This window comes from Oncorhynchus mykiss, chromosome 9 (genome assembly GCF_013265735.2).
Source record: "Oncorhynchus mykiss isolate Arlee chromosome 9, USDA_OmykA_1.1, whole genome shotgun sequence".
Taxonomy (NCBI): domain Eukaryota; kingdom Metazoa; phylum Chordata; class Actinopteri; order Salmoniformes; family Salmonidae; genus Oncorhynchus; species Oncorhynchus mykiss.
The window spans coordinates 45,497,469-45,515,108 of record NC_048573.1 but is presented as its reverse complement, the minus strand read 5'-3'; the positions used below and the strand labels follow the sequence as shown (position 1 = coordinate 45,515,108).

The 17,640-nt window shown below is 42.4% G+C and overlaps 1 protein-coding gene across 3 annotated transcripts; it reads left to right on the top strand.

The window, feature by feature from the left end:
- The first annotated feature begins 1,129 nt into the window (after window positions 1-1,129).
- On the top strand, window positions 1,130-17,218 carry LOC110532194 (serine/threonine-protein kinase 38). Of its 3 annotated transcripts, none has more exons than XM_021615882.2 (13): window positions 1,130-1,244; window positions 4,089-4,225; window positions 5,587-5,638; window positions 6,899-7,021; window positions 7,126-7,209; window positions 7,352-7,475; window positions 7,852-8,006; window positions 8,231-8,333; window positions 10,190-10,251; window positions 10,389-10,506; window positions 11,840-12,059; window positions 14,544-14,638; window positions 14,871-17,218. In XM_021615882.2, the coding sequence occupies exons 1-13, from the start codon at window positions 1,200-1,202 to the stop codon at window positions 15,008-15,010; spliced, it is 1,458 nt and encodes a 485-aa protein (XP_021471557.2). In that variant the 5' UTR covers window positions 1,130-1,199; the 3' UTR covers window positions 15,011-17,218. The 3 variants fall into 3 exon arrangements, with proteins under 3 accessions (XP_021471557.2, XP_021471556.2, XP_021471558.1); XM_021615881.2 differs by having other exon boundaries at window positions 8,231-8,342; XM_021615883.2 differs by lacking the exon at window positions 1,130-1,244 and adding an exon at window positions 1,515-1,744 and having other exon boundaries at window positions 8,231-8,342.
- Window positions 17,219-17,640: the final 422 nt, after the last annotated feature.

The following is a 17,640-nucleotide window of genomic DNA, read 5'->3' as shown; positions in this document are numbered from 1 at the left end:
AGTGTTGTACTAAATTAACGTTATAACTTAGACAAATAGCCTATAACGTAGACGATGCCCCTGTTTTGGGATAACCTATGAATCCTTCATTCCTTCCACCCATAAAGACCGATAGATGGATAGTGAAGTGAGAAATTACGCTAGGCCACGAACCAAGTCATGTCAGATCAGTTATTATTTATTTATAGCCTATATAGCCTATCATAATTTATCTAATAGGCCTGCAGTATATATAGATCAATGATTATTTCAAGAAATGGAGAATGCATCCATGAATATATTGTAATGAAACAATCAAACAGCGCCTCATTTTAGCTGCGCATGCAGGAGGGGTCGTTGAGTTGCCTCTCCTCCCACAGACACATGCGTAAAACCCCTGCTTAATTGTTAATTTCTCCCGCAGCCGTTGGATAGGCCTATAATTTACTTTCACTTTCCCACTGTAATTTACGATATGCCTACAGGTTAAGGTACTCAATCTAGTGGGCCACTATAGTTTTATAATGGGCTGCAAAATAGTGGCGTTGTAGCGAATTTGGAGAGCAGCTTGACATGGAACATACACACGGTTTCCAGGATCGTGTTTTATTTGGTGTGCTCACGTAGTCTACTAGCCTATAGTTGTTAGAAGGACAGTTTCCATAAGAGGGAAATACTACTGTCAGTAAAGCACCATGGACAAGATCGTTAATAGTTGCCATTATGCAAGGTGTTGGCCTAGGCTACACAGCAGAACGTTGTAGCGAATTTGGAGGGCAGACTGACAGGGACTGAACCCGTTTTCTTAGCATTCAGTGACAGTTCCAATAACGTTTTTTGTTTGTTCTCTTAACGCACAATGAATGTTAGAATAGTGTATGCGTATAGTCTGAAATGTCCAGTTATTAGATTATTCGATTGATAAACGTGAGTGCGCAGTAACGCCTGTTTGAACGAGTGTATTAGATCATTATAGGGATGGGAAATACTTGCTCTTTTAGAACATAATAATATTATTCAAAAGTGGGGGCAAAACAATAATTACTACAGAGTTTCCTTCTTAAAAAAGCCAATTCTAAATGATATTTTCACCAGGTCATCTAACTCTAAGGCATTTCAACGTTGAAAGTAAAACAGCAACAGCGAAACAGATTCCCGTTGTCTGTGACAGTCGCTGTTTGGTGCAACGCAGATGAGTTGGAGTGCTTGGGGAAACGAAGATGTCTGATCTGTTGAGTTTTGATGTAGAGTCTTTGTCATATAAGGTAGGTGTGTAAGTTATCCCTTGAGAGCGTTTGTTCCTAAAATACTTCAGCGTTGTAGGTGTCAAGTTTATGGGCATGTTTGCAGCAGTATATACACGGGGAAGAGTCCAAGATGTGAGCATGATACGAAGGAATGTGTAGTTTCGGTGGAGAAAGTTGTGTGTTAGTTGTGGGGGTACCCATGGGGCTGGGGAGATCAGAGGTGTCCGTTGAGAGAAAGTCATGTTGAGGTTGCTAGGGTCAGAAGTACAGGATGTGTCGTATGCTGAAGCAGTGTAGAGAGAGGTAGAGGAAAATGGGTACAGGGTGAGGATTAATGTGAGTAGGCAGAGTAATAGAGAGAGTGACCGGAAGAAGAAGCGGTGTGGCAAATATCAAGTCGTTGCGCTTTGCCTTGGTGGCCACCAAGCGTCATGATGAGTTTAAAGCGAAAGGGAAACACAAGATTGAGCCACACACAGCCGAGTAGATAGAGAGAGAGGAGAGACGTTCCTGCGAAGGTAAGATAACAGAAGACAAACTTGCTGAGAAACCGAATATAATTTATATACGATAACACGTCTACTAGTTTTGTGAAATTAAATGTTATGGTCAATATGCCCCCTCCCGTCTTATCTTCTAGTTGTCTCTTGGGCTAGTTACGTTACAGTAGTGCCAGCCAGGCATCAATGACTAACTAACTATCAGTTGTAGTGTAGCCAGTTATCTAAGTGATATTTTCCCACTTTTACGCTGTGCTATTTTAGCTAGCTACCTTTTAGCTAGCTATGCCATCTAACCTTAGCTAGATTAAGCTAGCTACCTGGCTGTGGTTAGACAATTTTTGAAATGCATATACAATGTACTTTGGTGTGGAATTTAGTACGTTTGTTTGCTAGCTAACATTACTAGCTATGTTACGTTCTGATTGGGTTTGTGGAACTAGTTAACGTTACCTGGCAGCAGTAAACTGCTAGGCTAGTTAGCAAGCTGTCTTTAATGCCACAACAACACAGGCTAGTTATATACCGCTAACTATCCAAGCGTGTTCCCCCAACTCCACGATGTAGATGACTACATCACATCAATAGACATAAAAAACGTGTGCAAAGTCAAATATGGGTTTTGATGGCTTGGTCAAAGATACTGATAGCTAGCCGGGTGGACTGGTTGTAGGCTGGTCTCTTAGCTAGCTAACGTTACCTAGCTAGACACGCTTGCCTTGTTGTGACAAGTTTGATAGTGTTGGTTAACTTGGATGGTATTTTACTTCAGCTATTTAGCCAATTGTCATTCATATGTGATGAAGCTCTCCACTTTGTACTTGTCATTGAGCTAGCCAATAACTCTAAACGGCTTGCTGTTACCTAGCTAGCTATTTACATGCAGCTAAAGTTAACGAATGCATCTATCCAGGGCAGACAGTCAACCTAAACCAGACTAGCTAACTAGTTAGCTAGTAGATTCATAGCTATTTCTGGCGTAGCTAGGTACATGACAGACTTGCAGCTAGCTAGCCTATTTTATTTGTATATATTAAGTAGCTATTTGTGAGTAAGGCATGCTTGAGTTGTTTGCATGTCTTGTAGGACTTTCTAAACCGCTTGGACAGACGAGGTGACGTATCCTTTCTGCACAGTTTACACTCCATGATTGTGCACACAGGCTACCCGTCTGATTAACAGTAATGCGCACCAGAGTTGGGTGCACGAAGTTGATTTACACACCATCATTTTAACTGCTCTGTCACAATATTATTGACCAGGCTTTATTGTAGTACTATACACATGGCGACTTTAATTCTCGTTTTATAGGACACCAGTCATTCCTTTTAATGACCTTTTTCAGTGCCAAACGGAATGTCTGACAGAATTGAATTACCCTGACCTTCTAGCATCGGCAAGACACAAATCAAGGGCTTTGTATATGCTTGGAGCTCATAGCCAAATGGCAGACTCTTTCCACGTGCCCATCCTCATGCTACCTCAAGGGTACAGTGTCCCTGTTGCTCAGCCATGTAGAATGCGCTGAGTGGACATTGAGTTACAGTACAATGACTGAAAGAGACCAATTGTCTTTAACTCTTCTTGGCACCTTGTTTTAGAAAGAGCTGGTCTCAGCCCTTTGAAAATGTTGTAGTGAAAGTTTAGAAGCAAAGTTATGACCCAGTGAAAGTGTTTGCAAGGGTATGCCTATAGGCAGGCTGGTGTGTGTGAATGAATGAAAACCAGCACAATTACAAGGACTATGAAGACTACAACTTCCTTTGGACTTGAAGTTAATCATGCCAGTGTACACCTATTTGCAGTTCTTTCTGTCTATCATGGTTGGCAACAGGTGGCTGACGGGCTAAAACCGGCCTGCAAGTGAGCCTTTTTGGTTGAGAAAAAACTAAAATCACCAGGAATTCAGCAAAAATGACTAATTTAGGATTTATTTTCCCAAATATTATCTAAAATAAAATTGTCAATGTAAAAGGTAATCAAAAAATCACATCAGTATATTATTTTTGATGATATAGGTATAGTTTTGACAAGATCACAGTATTGTTTTTGCGCTAGTTGACTGTACCTGCACTAAAACTCCAGTTTTTTTTTTCATAGCTTGTTCTCAATCTTTTTTAAGTAGGGAGCCAATTTGTTTTCAGCACTTATTTCCCTGACAAAATTCATTTTCTCATGTTCTCTCATCCTTCTGCAGCAGACATGGTGATCAATATGTTTGGAACATCAAATCGCAATAAAATCACAGTATCAAATCGCAATAGAAATAGAATCGTGATACATTTAGTATCGGCACCTAAGTATTGTGACTATCGTATCGTGAGGTCGGGGTAAAGTCCCCCCTTTCCTGTGCATCCCTTAGGTAACCATGGCAATGATGGGCCAGAGTTCCTGCTCCTCGATGAGTAACCACACCAAGGAGCGCGTGACCATGGCCAAAGTAACCCTGGAGAACTTCTACAGCAACCTTATCGCCCAACATGAGGAGAGAGAGATGAGGTAGGCCTCCGACTGCACGCGCATGCATCCGTCTGGGCTGAGCCAATGGGCAACGTTCTACCAATGCTTTCCACCGACAGCCATCTTTTCCAATTTCTCTATTGCTACATTCTTCTTATGCCTTATGACATTCAAGGTGGCGGTTGCTAACTTTGGTATTTGTGCTTTATGAATGTGTTGGCTGATGATTTAGACTAAGAAATGGTGGCCACTGCATTATATCTGTAGAATATATTCACATTTTAACAGTAGCTTTTCCCTCCCCTGTTTTTTAATTTTTATATTGGGCTGATGACACTTGTCTGTCTTGCTTGGTAGGCCTCTATGCTCTTTCTAATGCAAATTGTCTGCTGTCTTTCATGTTACCTCCCTGGCTCTCTTTGATGGAAACCACACCCTGTCTGTGTGCGCTCTAGCACACTGAGGTCATTTCAGTTTCGAGATAAAACAACTGATGTGTGAAGAATGAATGTGGCACTGACTGGGGCTTTTTTTACATTTTTTTATTCATAACTTGTGATCTTGGAAAAAGTAGGCAGAGGTTGAGTGCAATAAACCAGAATGTTTCATAAATTCTTGACATGATTTCAAAGTATATGTGTGTATGTAAAGGACCATTTCTGTTCAAACACTGTCACCTGAGTAATGATCAAACAAGCAGCTGATGGTGGAGACATGACAGTTGGCTTCTGTCAAGTAGCGGTCTGAGTCGGTTTCGCCCTCATGGCCACAGGAGGACCTTGTTTGTGTCGACTTCAAGAGGAAACTGATAAACAGTGAACATGACACACAGTGGCACCAATCCAACCCCTACTAGCACATAGCCCTATTAATATCACTGGCAACCAAAGGTTACGTGGTGGTCTCTTATCTCAGCGGCTTCAGAGCAGAGAAGGAAATGACACTACTAATATGTAAGTCCCTGGGTCGCATTCATTAGTGCACACCGTAGCAAATAATTTTGCAACGGAACACTAAAACAAGCAATTCTTATGTTCTGTGTTGTTCCTAGTGAATATGACCCTTATGTTGTGTTGATGGGGTTGGTCCATAGAAAGCATGTGGGCATAAGGACCGAACGACACCTGTCTGTTTTTCTGGAAGGATACTACTCAATGACTCAATAAACTCTTAGTCCCTTACACATTTTGCTAGATGAGCCAGTGAGGGTTACTCTTTCTCTCAAGGTAGAGATGTGTGGCTGTGTTTATATGGTGCACTTAATTGGTGTTAAAGGAGAATAATTATGTGGCTCAGCTGGAACCAATCTCCACTCTCAAAGCAGTGTCAGTTCTTGAACAAAGTATCAACCCAACACATTAGTTGAATGAAAGTGAATTATTTTTGCATTTCTGTTCCAGGCAGCAAAAGTTGGAAAAGGTGATGGACCAAGAGGGCTTGGTTGATGAAGAGGTGAGGTGTACTTGCGCGCACACACCCGGGTTTCCGTTATGAAAATGTGTTGCCGGACATTTGACCGGGAACATGTCAATAAAATGACAGTACATTTTAAAAATGTACTGGACCCATATGCATTGAGTGCATAACTTTTTATCAGGGCGTCCACCCTCGGTGCTCTGAATGACAAATCATATTTAGGATATGGGAATTCATATTAACAGAACATGCAAGTCTAGGTTGCAATGGTGTGCCGTCCTTACTGAATTCTGCACTTTGAACATGTTAGAATTTACTTTTCCTCAGCCAAAAAGATGAGTAACTAACAGCAAAATCACTAGCCAATGTCAATCTACTACAGTACAAAAGTTTAGGCTACATATTGTATTGGTCAGCTTATTGAGAAATGGTCTATTCCAAACACACTGGGACAGTCATGTGACAATAGATCCTAAATTCATACAACAAGTAGACCTAGGCTACATTAAAAAATAAATAACTTAAAGCTATGAGTCTGATGCAACAGATCAGAACATTTAGCTTAATGTTGAATAACTATTTCTTCACATAAGCGCAGCAATGCGGGCACGGCAGTAGACTCCAGGCGAATGGTAGTTCCATAATGCAATTAGCGGGAAAACAATTAAGTATATGTTTTCAAAATGCATACTGCCTCCAGCTCATTGCAAAGTGATGTGACGTGCTGATGAAGCCTGCCTTCCATTGCCATTTGATGCCGTGTTCAAAACAACTCAAATCAGGCTTCAGTGCATTCAAGACAACTGGGAATAAAAACGAGTTCCGACTGGGGTGGAAATAATTTTGAATAGTCTTCAACTCGTAGTTCCAACTCTGGAATCGGGCCTCTTTCTAGCGCTCCGATTTTCCGACCTGAAGATCACTGACATGATTTGACCACGTATTTTCGAGTTCCCAGTTGTCTTGAAAGCACCACAAGATGCTGCGCTTACGCTGTCTGACAGATTTCCCACTCAAAGGCTCTCTGCTGTACGCATGTGATAAGGTAACGTATATGCTGTACACACGGGCAAATAACCTATAGACTTTTAAGCATCACCAGTCAAATGTATTTCCATCAATGAATAGGCTAAAAAGCATTATTTCACAATGGGATTTCTTTTCCTTCTCCCGGACAATTGGCTGGTGCCAATTTTATCTGCTTGCAATATATTTTTCAGACAAAAGCCGGCTAATGGAAACCCTGACACACAACCAACCTTTTGACACTAACCATTGCCCCCTCTACCTGTGCAGAAGTGTATCCGGCGTTCTCAGCACGCCAGGAAAGAGACCGACTTCCTGCGTCTCAAACGAACCCGCCTGGGCCTGGAGGACTTTGAGTCCCTCAAGGTGATTGGCCGAGGAGCTTTTGGAGAGGTAGGCATCATCCCTTTTGTATAAACATATTTTATGTAGCCTTGCAGAGTTTCGGCTTATTATTTAATACACTCTTGGCACGTTCTGGTCCTCTTTGTCCCCAGGTGCGTCTGGTGCAGAAAAAGGACACGGGCCATGTGTACGCTATGAAGATCCTCCGTAAGGCTGACATGCTGGAGAAGGAACAGGTGAGAAGGAAGGAGTAGGAGAGGTATACATTGATGGCCAGCAATTTCTCTCAAATATCCAAAGCAGTGTCTTTGATACAAACATGAGTGCCTGTCATGCAATTGAGAAAATAAATGTATGGTACCGTGTGTGTATTCGTAGGTGGGTCACATCCGTGCCGAGCGAGACATTCTGGTGGAGGCAGACAGCCTGTGGGTGGTCAAGATGTTCTACAGCTTCCAGGACAAGATGAACCTCTACCTCATCATGGAGTTCCTGCCTGGCGGTACGACCCCCTCCCCGAAAACCTGAACAGTCTCCACACTAAGGCACTATTGTCCAGTGAGCAACTCCCAGATTAGCAAATCTTGCATGTGTATTTAGACCTTGGGGCTTGTATTCATAGTGTTTCAGAGTAGGCATGCCTACTCGACTCAGCCAAAACTCGGCACTCCTAATCTGAGACACTTTGTGAATACGATCCCAGTAATGAGAAGCAATGTTGCACAAAGACCTGTTTTGTATAGAATAAGCAACCTGCCATCGTCCAAAGTGCACAGAATTGTTTAACACATTTCTATCTGAAATTCCACCAAAACAAACTAATGCCTCACTGAATATGCCTCAGTCCAGTTGCAATAACATGCCACTGCCCTCTACAGGTGACATGATGACCCTGCTCATGAAGAAGGATACTCTGACTGAGGAGTCCACTCAGTTCTACATCGCTGAGACAGTGATAGCCATCGACTCCATCCACCAACTAGGCTTCATCCACAGAGACATCAAACCTGACAACCTGCTACTAGACTCCAGGGTGAGTTTGAGCACGGACTTGGAGACACACAAATATGAGCTCAGACCGGTGGTTTGGATAAGGTGCACAACTGGGTCGAATTCACAAGGCACCAAACTGAAGAAAACGGACTAAACTTGTCCAATAAGAAATGCTTGTTTTCATTTTGTGGTGCAGAAAGTTTTTGCTTTGGTGTGCAATAATGAATATGATCCTGTACTGAAGGTGCCTTTTGATTGTTCCAGGGCCATGTGAAGCTGTCTGACTTTGGTTTATGCACGGGTCTGAAGAGGGCCCATCGTACGGAGTTCTACAAGAACCTCAACCACAGCCTCCCCAGTGACTTCAGTAAGCAAAGTCAGGCATCTCCAATCAATCCATTACTTTACATACTAACACCCTGTATCACTTTGTTTGCACACATTCAAATGACAATGATGTAATATTTGGGTTATGATGGAGTAAAACGGATGCACTAAGCTCAAAAGGAATTTATAAATTCTATTAATTGGATATGTATTTGAACAGTAGGAAATGTCCCAGATTGAGCCTTTAATGTTTCTCTACAAACCTGGTTCTGATTTCAAATGTGCTTTTTTTAAGGTAAGAACTTAGATTTGTTTTTAGGTATGTTTTATATTATATAAAAGGTTTTTTTTTTTAAATTTTTAAAAAAAATTTAAAAGAAGAAAAAGTATTGTTGCATTTACCAGTGTGTACATATTTGTTGTTGCATGTTACAATCCTTACTAACAAAGTCATTGAATATATCCTGATTGTAAATCACTGGATTAGAGCTGATAAATGACAAGGCAAAAACAGGTTTTTAGAAATGTTTGCAAATGTCTTAAAAAAATCTTAAATATCACGTTTTACGTAAGTATTCAGACCCTTTACTCAGTATTTTGTTGAAGCACATTTTGCAGCGATTACAGCCTTGTCTTTGGAATGGCGCTACAAGCTTGGCACACCTGTATTTGGGAAGTTTCTTCCATTCTTCTCTGCAGATCCCCTCAAGCTCTTTCAGGTTGGATGGGGAATGTTACTATACCTCTATTTTCAGGTCTCTCCAGAGATGTTCAATCGGGTTCAAGGCCGGTCTCTGGCTGGGCCACTCAAGGACATTCAGAGTCTTGTCCCGAAGCCACTCCTACTTTGTCTTGGCTGTGTGCTTAGGGTTGTTGACCTGTTGGAAGGTGACCCTTCACCCCAGTCTGTTGTCCTGAGAGCTCTGAAGCAGGTATTCATCAAGGATCTCTCAGTACTTTGCTCCGTTCATCTTTGCTTCGATCCTGACTAGTCTCCCAGTCCCTGCTGCTTAAAAACATCCCCTCAGCATGATGCTAGCACCAGGTTTCCTCCAGACATGACGCTTGGCATTCAAGCCAAAGAGGTCAATCTTGGATTCATTAGACCAGAGAATCTTGTTTTTCAAGGTCTGAGAATCCTTTTGGTGCTTTTTGGCAAACTCCAAGCGGGCTGTCATGGCTACCGTCTGGCCACTCTACCACAGACCAACTCTGGAGCTCGGTCAGTGACCATTGGGTTCTTGGGTCACCTCCCTTGCTCAGTTTTGCCGGGCGTCCAGCTCTAGGAAGAGTCTTGGTGGTTCCAAACTTCTTCCATTTTAAGAATGTTGGAGGCAGCTATGATTTTTGGGGACCTTCAATGCTGCAGAAATGTTTTGGTACCCTTCCCCAGATCTGTGCCTCGACACAATCCTATCTCGGAGCTCTACGGACAATCCCTTCGACCGCATGGCTTGGTTTTTGCTCTGACATGCACTGTCAACTGTGGGACCTTATATAGATAGGTGTGTGCCTTTCCAAAGCATATCCAATCAATTGAATTCACCAAAGGTGGACTCCAAACAAGTTGTATAAATATCTTAAGGATGATCAATGGAATCAGGATGCACCTGAGCTTAATTTCGAGTGTCATAGCAAAGGGTCTGAATACTTATTTACATAAGGTATTTCTGACTTTTTATACATAATAACAAAGCGAACAGTTCTTTTTATGGGGTATTGTGTAGATTTAGGACGTTTATTTAAAAAAATTAAGTTATCCATTTTAGAAAGACTAATGTAAATTGTAGGTCTGAATACTTTCCGAATGCACTGTATCTTAACCTGAAGGTGAATTAAACCGGTTGAACCACTATGTAAGTTGCGTCATTTTATAGAACTGTTAATTCTTTACAGCATTCAATAACATGAACTCAAAGAGGAAAGCAGAGACATGGAAGAGGAACAGGAGACAGCTGGTGAGAAAATAAAGCTAGATGGGAAGGTAGCATATTCTACACAGACACAATGGTATTGGTGTGGTCTTGTAGTCACATTTATACAATACTATGAAGCCTTGAATCAAGTTTAAAAGTGTTTTGCTCTCTCCCTTTAGGCCTTCTCTACTGTGGGCACCCCTGACTACATCGCCCCAGAAGTCTTCATGCAGAACGGATACAACAAGCTCTGTGATTGGTGGAGCCTGGGAGTCATCATGTATGAGATGCTGATAGGTGAGATCTCATTGACATGTTCTACTTGGAGCCTCCTCAAAGCCATTGATGGTAGTATTTGGAAATTGTCTTTCAAACATACACTACATGACCAAAAATCTGTGTACACCTGCTCGTCGAACATCTCATTCCAAAATCATGGGCATTCATATGGAGTCGGTCCCCCCCCTTTGCTGCTATAACAGCCTCCACTCTTCTGGGAAAGCTTTCCACTAGATGTTGGAACATTGCTGCAGGGACTTGATTCTATTCAGGCACAACCGCATTAGTGAGGTCGGGCACTGATGTTGGGCGATTAGGCCTGTGTCGCAGTCGGTGTTCTATTTCATCCCAAAGGTGTTCGATGGGTTTGAGGTCGGGGCTCTGTGCAGGCCAGTCATGTTCGCCACACTGATCTCGACAAACCATTTCTGTATGGACCTCGCTTGCTGCATGGGTGCATTGTCATGCTGTAACAGGAAAGGGCCTTCCCCAAACTGTTGCCACAAAGTTGGAAGCACAGAATGTCATTGTAGCGTTAAGATTTCCCTTCTGAAACTAAGGGGCCTAGCCTGAACCATGAAAAACAGCTCCAGACCATTATTCCTCATCCACCAAACTTTATAGTTGGCACTGTCCATTGGGGCAGGTAGCGTTCTCCTCGCATTCGCCAAACCCCGATTCGTCCGTCGGATTCATCACTCCTGAGAATGTCTTTTTCACTGCTCCAGAGTCCAGTGGCGGCGAGCTTTACACTACTCCAGCCGACGCTTGGCATTGCGCATGATGCTCTTAGGCTTGTGTTCGGCTACTCGGCCATGGAACGCCACTTCATGATGCTCCCGACGAACACTTATTGTGCTGAGGTTGCTACCAGAGGCAGTTTGGAACACAGTAGGGAGTGTTGCAACCGAGGACGGGCTATTTTTACACTCTTCAGCACTTGGCGGTCCCGTTCTGTGGGCTTGTGTGGCCTACCACTTTGCGGCTGAGCTGTTGTTGCTCCTTCACAATAACAGCACTTACAGTTGATCGGAGCAGCTCTAGCACAGCAGAAATTTGACCAACTGACTTGTAGGAAAGGTGGCATCCTATGACGGTGCCACGTTGAAAGTCACTGAGCACTTCAGTAAGTCCATTCTACTGCCAATGATTGTCTATGGAGATTGCATGGCTGTATGCTTGATTTTTATACACCTGTCAGCAGCAGGTGTGGCTGAAACCGCCAAAGGGGTGTCCACATACTTTTGTGTCTAATATAGTGCGTATTATGAATGTCACAAAATGATGCCATTCCTATGCATTTGGCCATGCCTGGCTTATGTGTTGATCCCTTGTGTGTATTATGCTCCAGGCTATCCCCCGTTCTGCTCGGAGACCCCCCAGGAGACCTACAGGAAGGTGATGAACTGGCGGGAAACGCTGACCTTTCCCCCGGAAGTGCCCATCTCCGAGAAGGCCAAGGACCTCATCCTCAGGTTTTGCTGTGAAGAGGAGCACAGGATTGGAGCGACGGGGGTGGAGGACATCAAGGGCAACGCCTTCTTCGAAGGGGTGGACTACGACCACATCAGGTAGGAGGGCTTAAAATAATAGTTCACTTTTCTTTTCTTTTTTCTTTGTGTGTGCAGACCTGCCAACATGCATGTATTTTGTATACCATGCATGCAATTTGAGGTCAAAGTACTCTGGTATGAAAAACTACCCTATAATATGTAAAAAATGGTCATGTTGTGTTTTTTGACTCAACCGTCTGAAGTTGGAGTGGAGTCAGTATTTGGGTGAGAACATGGAGATCTGAAACCAGCTCATATAGGCCAAGTTCAGTTGTTTCATATTCCAAATAGCCTACTGTAAGCTAGACTACTACATTCCACCAGTAATTGAAATATTCAAAAATGTCTCCCCAAACAAAATTAGACAGTTTAAATTTTTCTAGGGGCTAACCACATAAAGACACCTATTTTAATAATCATTACCCCTAAATTTTACCAAGAAAAATATGCATGTACCGACCAAAACTTCTGTGTTGGCAACAAAAAAAAAAAGCCCTGATTGTACATATACAGTGCCTTGCGAAAGTATTCGGCCCCCTTGAACTTTGCGACCATTTGCCACATTTCAGGCTTCAAACATAAAGATATAAAACTGTATTTTTTTTGTGAAGAATCAACAACAAGTGGGACACAATCATGAAGTGGAACGACATTTATTGGATATTTCAAACTTTTTTAACAAATCAAAAACTGAAAAATTGGGCGTGCAAAATTATTCAGCCCCCTTAAGTTAATACTTTGTAGCGCCACCTTTTGCTGCGATTACAGCTGTAAGTCACTTGGGGTATGTCTCTATCAGTTTTGCACATCGAGAGACTGACATTTTTTCCCATTCCTCCTTGCAAAACAGCTCGAGCTCAGTGAGGTTGGATGGAGAGCATTTGTGAACAGCAGTTTTCAGTTCTTTCCACAGATTCTCGATTGGATTCAGGTCTGGACTTTGACTTGGCCATTCTAACACCTGGATATGTTTATTTTTGAACCATTCCATTGTAGATTTTGCTTTATGTTTTGGATCATTGTCTTGTTGGAAGACAAATCTCTGTCCCAGTCTCAGGTCTTTTGCAGACTCCATCAGGTTTTCTTCCAGAATGGTCCTTGTATTTGGCTACATCCATCTTCCCATCAATTCTAACCATCTTCCCTGTCCCTGCTGAAGAAAAGCAGGCCCAAACCATGATGCTGCCACCACCATGTTTGACAGTGGGGATGGTGTGTTCAGCTGTGTTGCTTTTACGCCAAACATAACGTTTTGCATTGTTGCCAAAAAGTTCAATTTTGGTTTCATCTGACCAGAGCACCTTCTTCCACATGTTTGGTGTGTCTCCCAGGTGGCTTGTGGCAAACTTTAAATGACACTTTTTATGGATATCTTTAAGAAATGGCTTTCTTCTTGCCACTCTTCCATAAAGGCCAGATTTGTGCAATATACGACTGATTGTTGTCCTATGGACAGAGTCTCCCACCTCAGCTGTAGATCTCTGCAGTTCATCCAGAGTGATCATGGGCCTCTTGGCTGCATCTCTGATCAGTCTTCTCCTTGTATGAGCTGAAAGTTTAGAGGGACGGCCAGGTCTTGGTAGATTTGCAGTGGTCTGATACTCCTTCCATTTCAATATTATCGCTTGCACAGTGCTCCTTGGGATGTTTAAAGCTTGGGAAATCTTTTTGTATCCAAATCCGGCTTTAAACTTCTTCACAACAGTATCTCGGACCTGCCTGGTGTGTTCCTTCTTCTTCATGATGCTCTCTGCGCTTTTAACGGACCTCTGAGACTATCACAGTGCAGGTGCATTTATACGGAGACTTGATTTCACACAGGTGGATTGTATTTATCGTCATTAGTCATTTAGGTCAACATTGGATCATTCAGAGATCCTCACTGAACTTCTGGAGAGAGTTTGCTGCACTGAAAGTAAAGGGGCTGAATAATTTTGCACGCCCAATTTTTCACTTTTTGATTTGTTAAAAAAGTTTGAAATATCCAATAAATGTCGTTCCACTTCATGATTGTGTCCCACTTGTTGTTGATTCTTCACAAAAAAATACAGTTTTATATCTTTATGTTTGAAGCCTGAAATGTGGCAAAAGGTCGCGAAGTTCAAGGGGGCCGAATACTTTCGCAAGGCACTGTACTTTCTAAAATGTTGATCTAGTTAGCTACTGAAGAGCAGCCAAGTACCCATAAGTCTATCTGTACTGCCTACTATTCCTATGGAGGCAGTCTTCTGCCAACATCATTATTAGGCAAAACATGAATTAGCATGTTCCTTTTATTTGAGCATTGTAGTTGCGTGTGCTGTGAATTGGTACTTGTAAAAATGATTCAAGGTTGACCGGTCTTTGTATTTTCATCCAAACAATACAAAAAGTTTATTAGCTGGTTATTTACCAACCTCCATAATATCCTGGCTAGCATTTTCTGACAATGTAGCGGTGCATTTAAAAAAACGGGTGGGAACAGTCCCGTTGTAAAACCAGAGTCCCGTGTTGTCCCTACAGAGAGAGGCCCGCTGCCATTCCCATCCAGATCAAAAGCATCGACGACACGTCCAACTTTGACGAGTTCCCAGACTCCGATATCCTCCAGCCAACGGGTACGTTGCTTATTGTCACAACACCAGTGGCTGTCAGTAGTCAGATCGACAGGCTCATGTTCATTAGGTTCCTCCCCGTTTTTTGGCTCCTTCTGTTCTGTTTGGTTCCTAGAGTAAACATTTTCCCTTGCAAAATGTTTTGCAATAGTCTGCGACTAATGAATATTAGTCCCTCCCAGGTTGTCAGTTCTCTTTCATTTGGTACCTTTTATCCTTTACTTTTCCTCCTCAGCTGCCCCTGTGGTGTCTAACCATTCTGAGGCAGACCTGAAGAACAAGGACTGGGTCTTCATCAACTACACCTACAAGCGCTTCGAGGGCCTCACAGCCCGAGGGACCATCCCCTCCTACATGAAGACAGGGAAGAAATGAATAATTTATTTGTTCACTCACTCACTCTACCTGCCCCTCAGACTGGCATTCAAAAGGAATACACCATGGAGCCCAGTGACCACTCCTCTAGCTCCAAAAGACACTAAATTAACCTTGTTTTGGGCCCTTCCTGCTGAAGGGACGTTCCTCCTTCCCTTGCATGGGACTTGTTGAAGGGCTCTGCGTAGAGAAGTGTGGCCTACTCCAACTCTAGTCTGTGTCGATCTTAAAAAAAAAATTTTTTTAAAAGCCAGTCTAGTGCTGGAAGATAAGGACGGTGTTCCCATTATACTGTCTGCAAGCTCAATTCTTCATGGAATAATTGTTTTTCTATATGGAAACTCACATGCTGTTCCACCCCAGTATTTAATTTCCCATAGCTTTTTTTCAAGTGGGATCCACCAAAGAGCAGTCTTGGAGATGTTCCCCAAACTAAGGAAATAACATCTCTCAGATCTCCACTAGTATCGGTCCAACTCGGCCAAGACTGATTCTCTATGCTTCATTATTCCACCGGAACGAGCCAAGATACCAGCATAACAGGTCACCCTTGGGGCCAGAGCCTGTTGTCACACCAGCGGACCACACTCAACCGGCTATACCCGCATTCCTTCACTTCTCCCGTCATAAACGGGCTTTGAAGTCTTAGCGGAGCGGCCAATTATCAAGGGCCTGGGATCCAATATGCCTCGCTTTTCTGTCAAAGGGCTAGCTTTTCTCTCTTCAGTCCTTTTTCAACAAGAGAAAAATGCTCCACACACAATTGAATTCTCCATCTTTAGAAACTAGGTCCCCCTATTAAAACTATTAGAAATGGAGTGTCATTTGACGGGAACTAATGAGTTTTTAGTAAGCTCTCTGAAGCATCTTGGGTGCTAGCCCTTCCGACAGGTTGTCTGTTGCAACAAGGCAACTCTTAACCAAAGAGATTATTATTTTAGGGTTTCAATGTAATTGTTTTGTCCCCATGTAATTGTCACTTCAATACCATCAATGGTAGAGCTGTTTTTATACATGGATTTATGCAAGTGTTTATAGCAATATAATCACCTCTCTGGAATATGATTCCATTTGAAATGGAACTACACCTCCCAGAAGCCCACTTGTTTAGATTCATTCTTGATTTGACAATCATCCACTTTTGAAGGGTAGCATTCATGTTGTCCTGAGTTATTATTCGGCAATAATCTGTTAGTGCTATAACTTTTTCTGGATATGCATATCCTTTAGCTGGAGCGCAAAGTCAAATGCTAAAATTTGCATGTACCGACCATTTCTTTGGTTTACTTTTCAATTGACCTTTTTGTGGTAGGGGAGCTAGAAGTAAGGCCAAGACATCAATCTTCTGTTTGTTCTCTCTTTCCTTGTCGTTAAAAAAAAAACTTCCTGACCATTGGTCTGTAGGGGCTTGGTAGGTGAGTGGCGGGCAGCGCAAGTTGGTTCAGTGGCGCTGGAAGGAACGGGGAATAGAAAAGGAGCACCTTTTTAGATTGAGGGACTCTGACTCTGTACTCTGACCCCAGGTTCGGATCATTCACGTCACCTTTCACTTCTTGTCTATAGTTTCCTCTTGCTGTCGCTTGTTTTTTTTCTTAGCAACTGAGCTTTGAGTAACATTTTAATCATTGCGTTTGTCTCAAGTTTTGTCAAGGATATGTCACCTGGAAGTTCCTTACTTTTCAAGAGGTGTGAGGGAGAAACTCTGACCTTAACTCTACCCAGGGCTGTATGTGACTACTTAAAACAAAATCCCAAATGCTGTGTCATTTGAATCGAATGTAATCCCAAGGTGTAGTGGCAGATTGATTTCATGCCATGTTAATTCCAAAATGCTGAATGGAATGTAGCCACAGCCACCATTTAGTGGTAGGTTTCTGTCACTCAGGGAAGATGTCATCTGGTCTTTTCTTAAATCCCTGTATGGTGTTCTGGGTAGTTTAGAGTACTTTAATAGCCAGATTATTTATTTTTTACAACTGAGCGACAGCTGATTTGAGACTGGTCTCTAATCATTTTACTGATGCTTGATGTCCAAATTATTCTGTAATGCTGGGTTTAAAAACTATTTGGGCGGATGAGGTGGGGAAAGTGCATATGACTTTTTAAATGATTGTATTGTTAATTTATGCTGCTTGGTGTGTGTGATTTGCCTGTTTTCAGAGGAATGGTTGATATGCTCAGTAAAAATGAAATGTTTGATTAACCCACACTGATAACCTCAAGTTATTTTGTAGATGTCACTTAACGGTGTGTATGCTGTTCTTTTTCCCCAGGCATACATTGTGTGTGTGTGTGTGCCAGTCAAAAGTTTGGACACCTACTCATTCAAAGGTTTTTCTTTATTTTTTTTACAATTGTCTACATTGTAGAATAGTAGTGACGGCATCAAAACTATGAAATAACACGCAACATTATGTAGTAACCAAAAACGAGATTTTTCAACGTAGACATTCTTTGCCTTGATGACAGCTTTGCAATCTTGGCATTCTCAACCAGCTTCAACTGCAATGCTTTTCCAACAGTCTTGAAGGTGTTCCCACATGCTGAGCACCTTTCGGCTGCTTTTCCTTCACTCTGCGATCCAACTCATCCCAAACCATCTCAATTGGGTTGAATTCAGCTGATTGTGG

Bases quoted from the DNA above. Each gene is read 5' to 3' on its own strand.
- LOC110532194 (XM_021615881.2), top strand. From the start codon at position 1,200: ATGTCTGATCTGTTGAGTTTTGATGTAGAGTCTTTGTCATATAAG. The intron at 7,210-7,351 runs GTGAGAAGGAAG...GTGTATTCGTAG, and splicing joins ACATGCTGGAGAAGGAACAG to GTGGGTCACATCCGTGCCGA. The intron at 8,343-10,189 runs GTCAGGCATCTC...AATTCTTTACAG, and splicing joins CAGTGACTTCAGTAAGCAAA to CATTCAATAACATGAACTCA.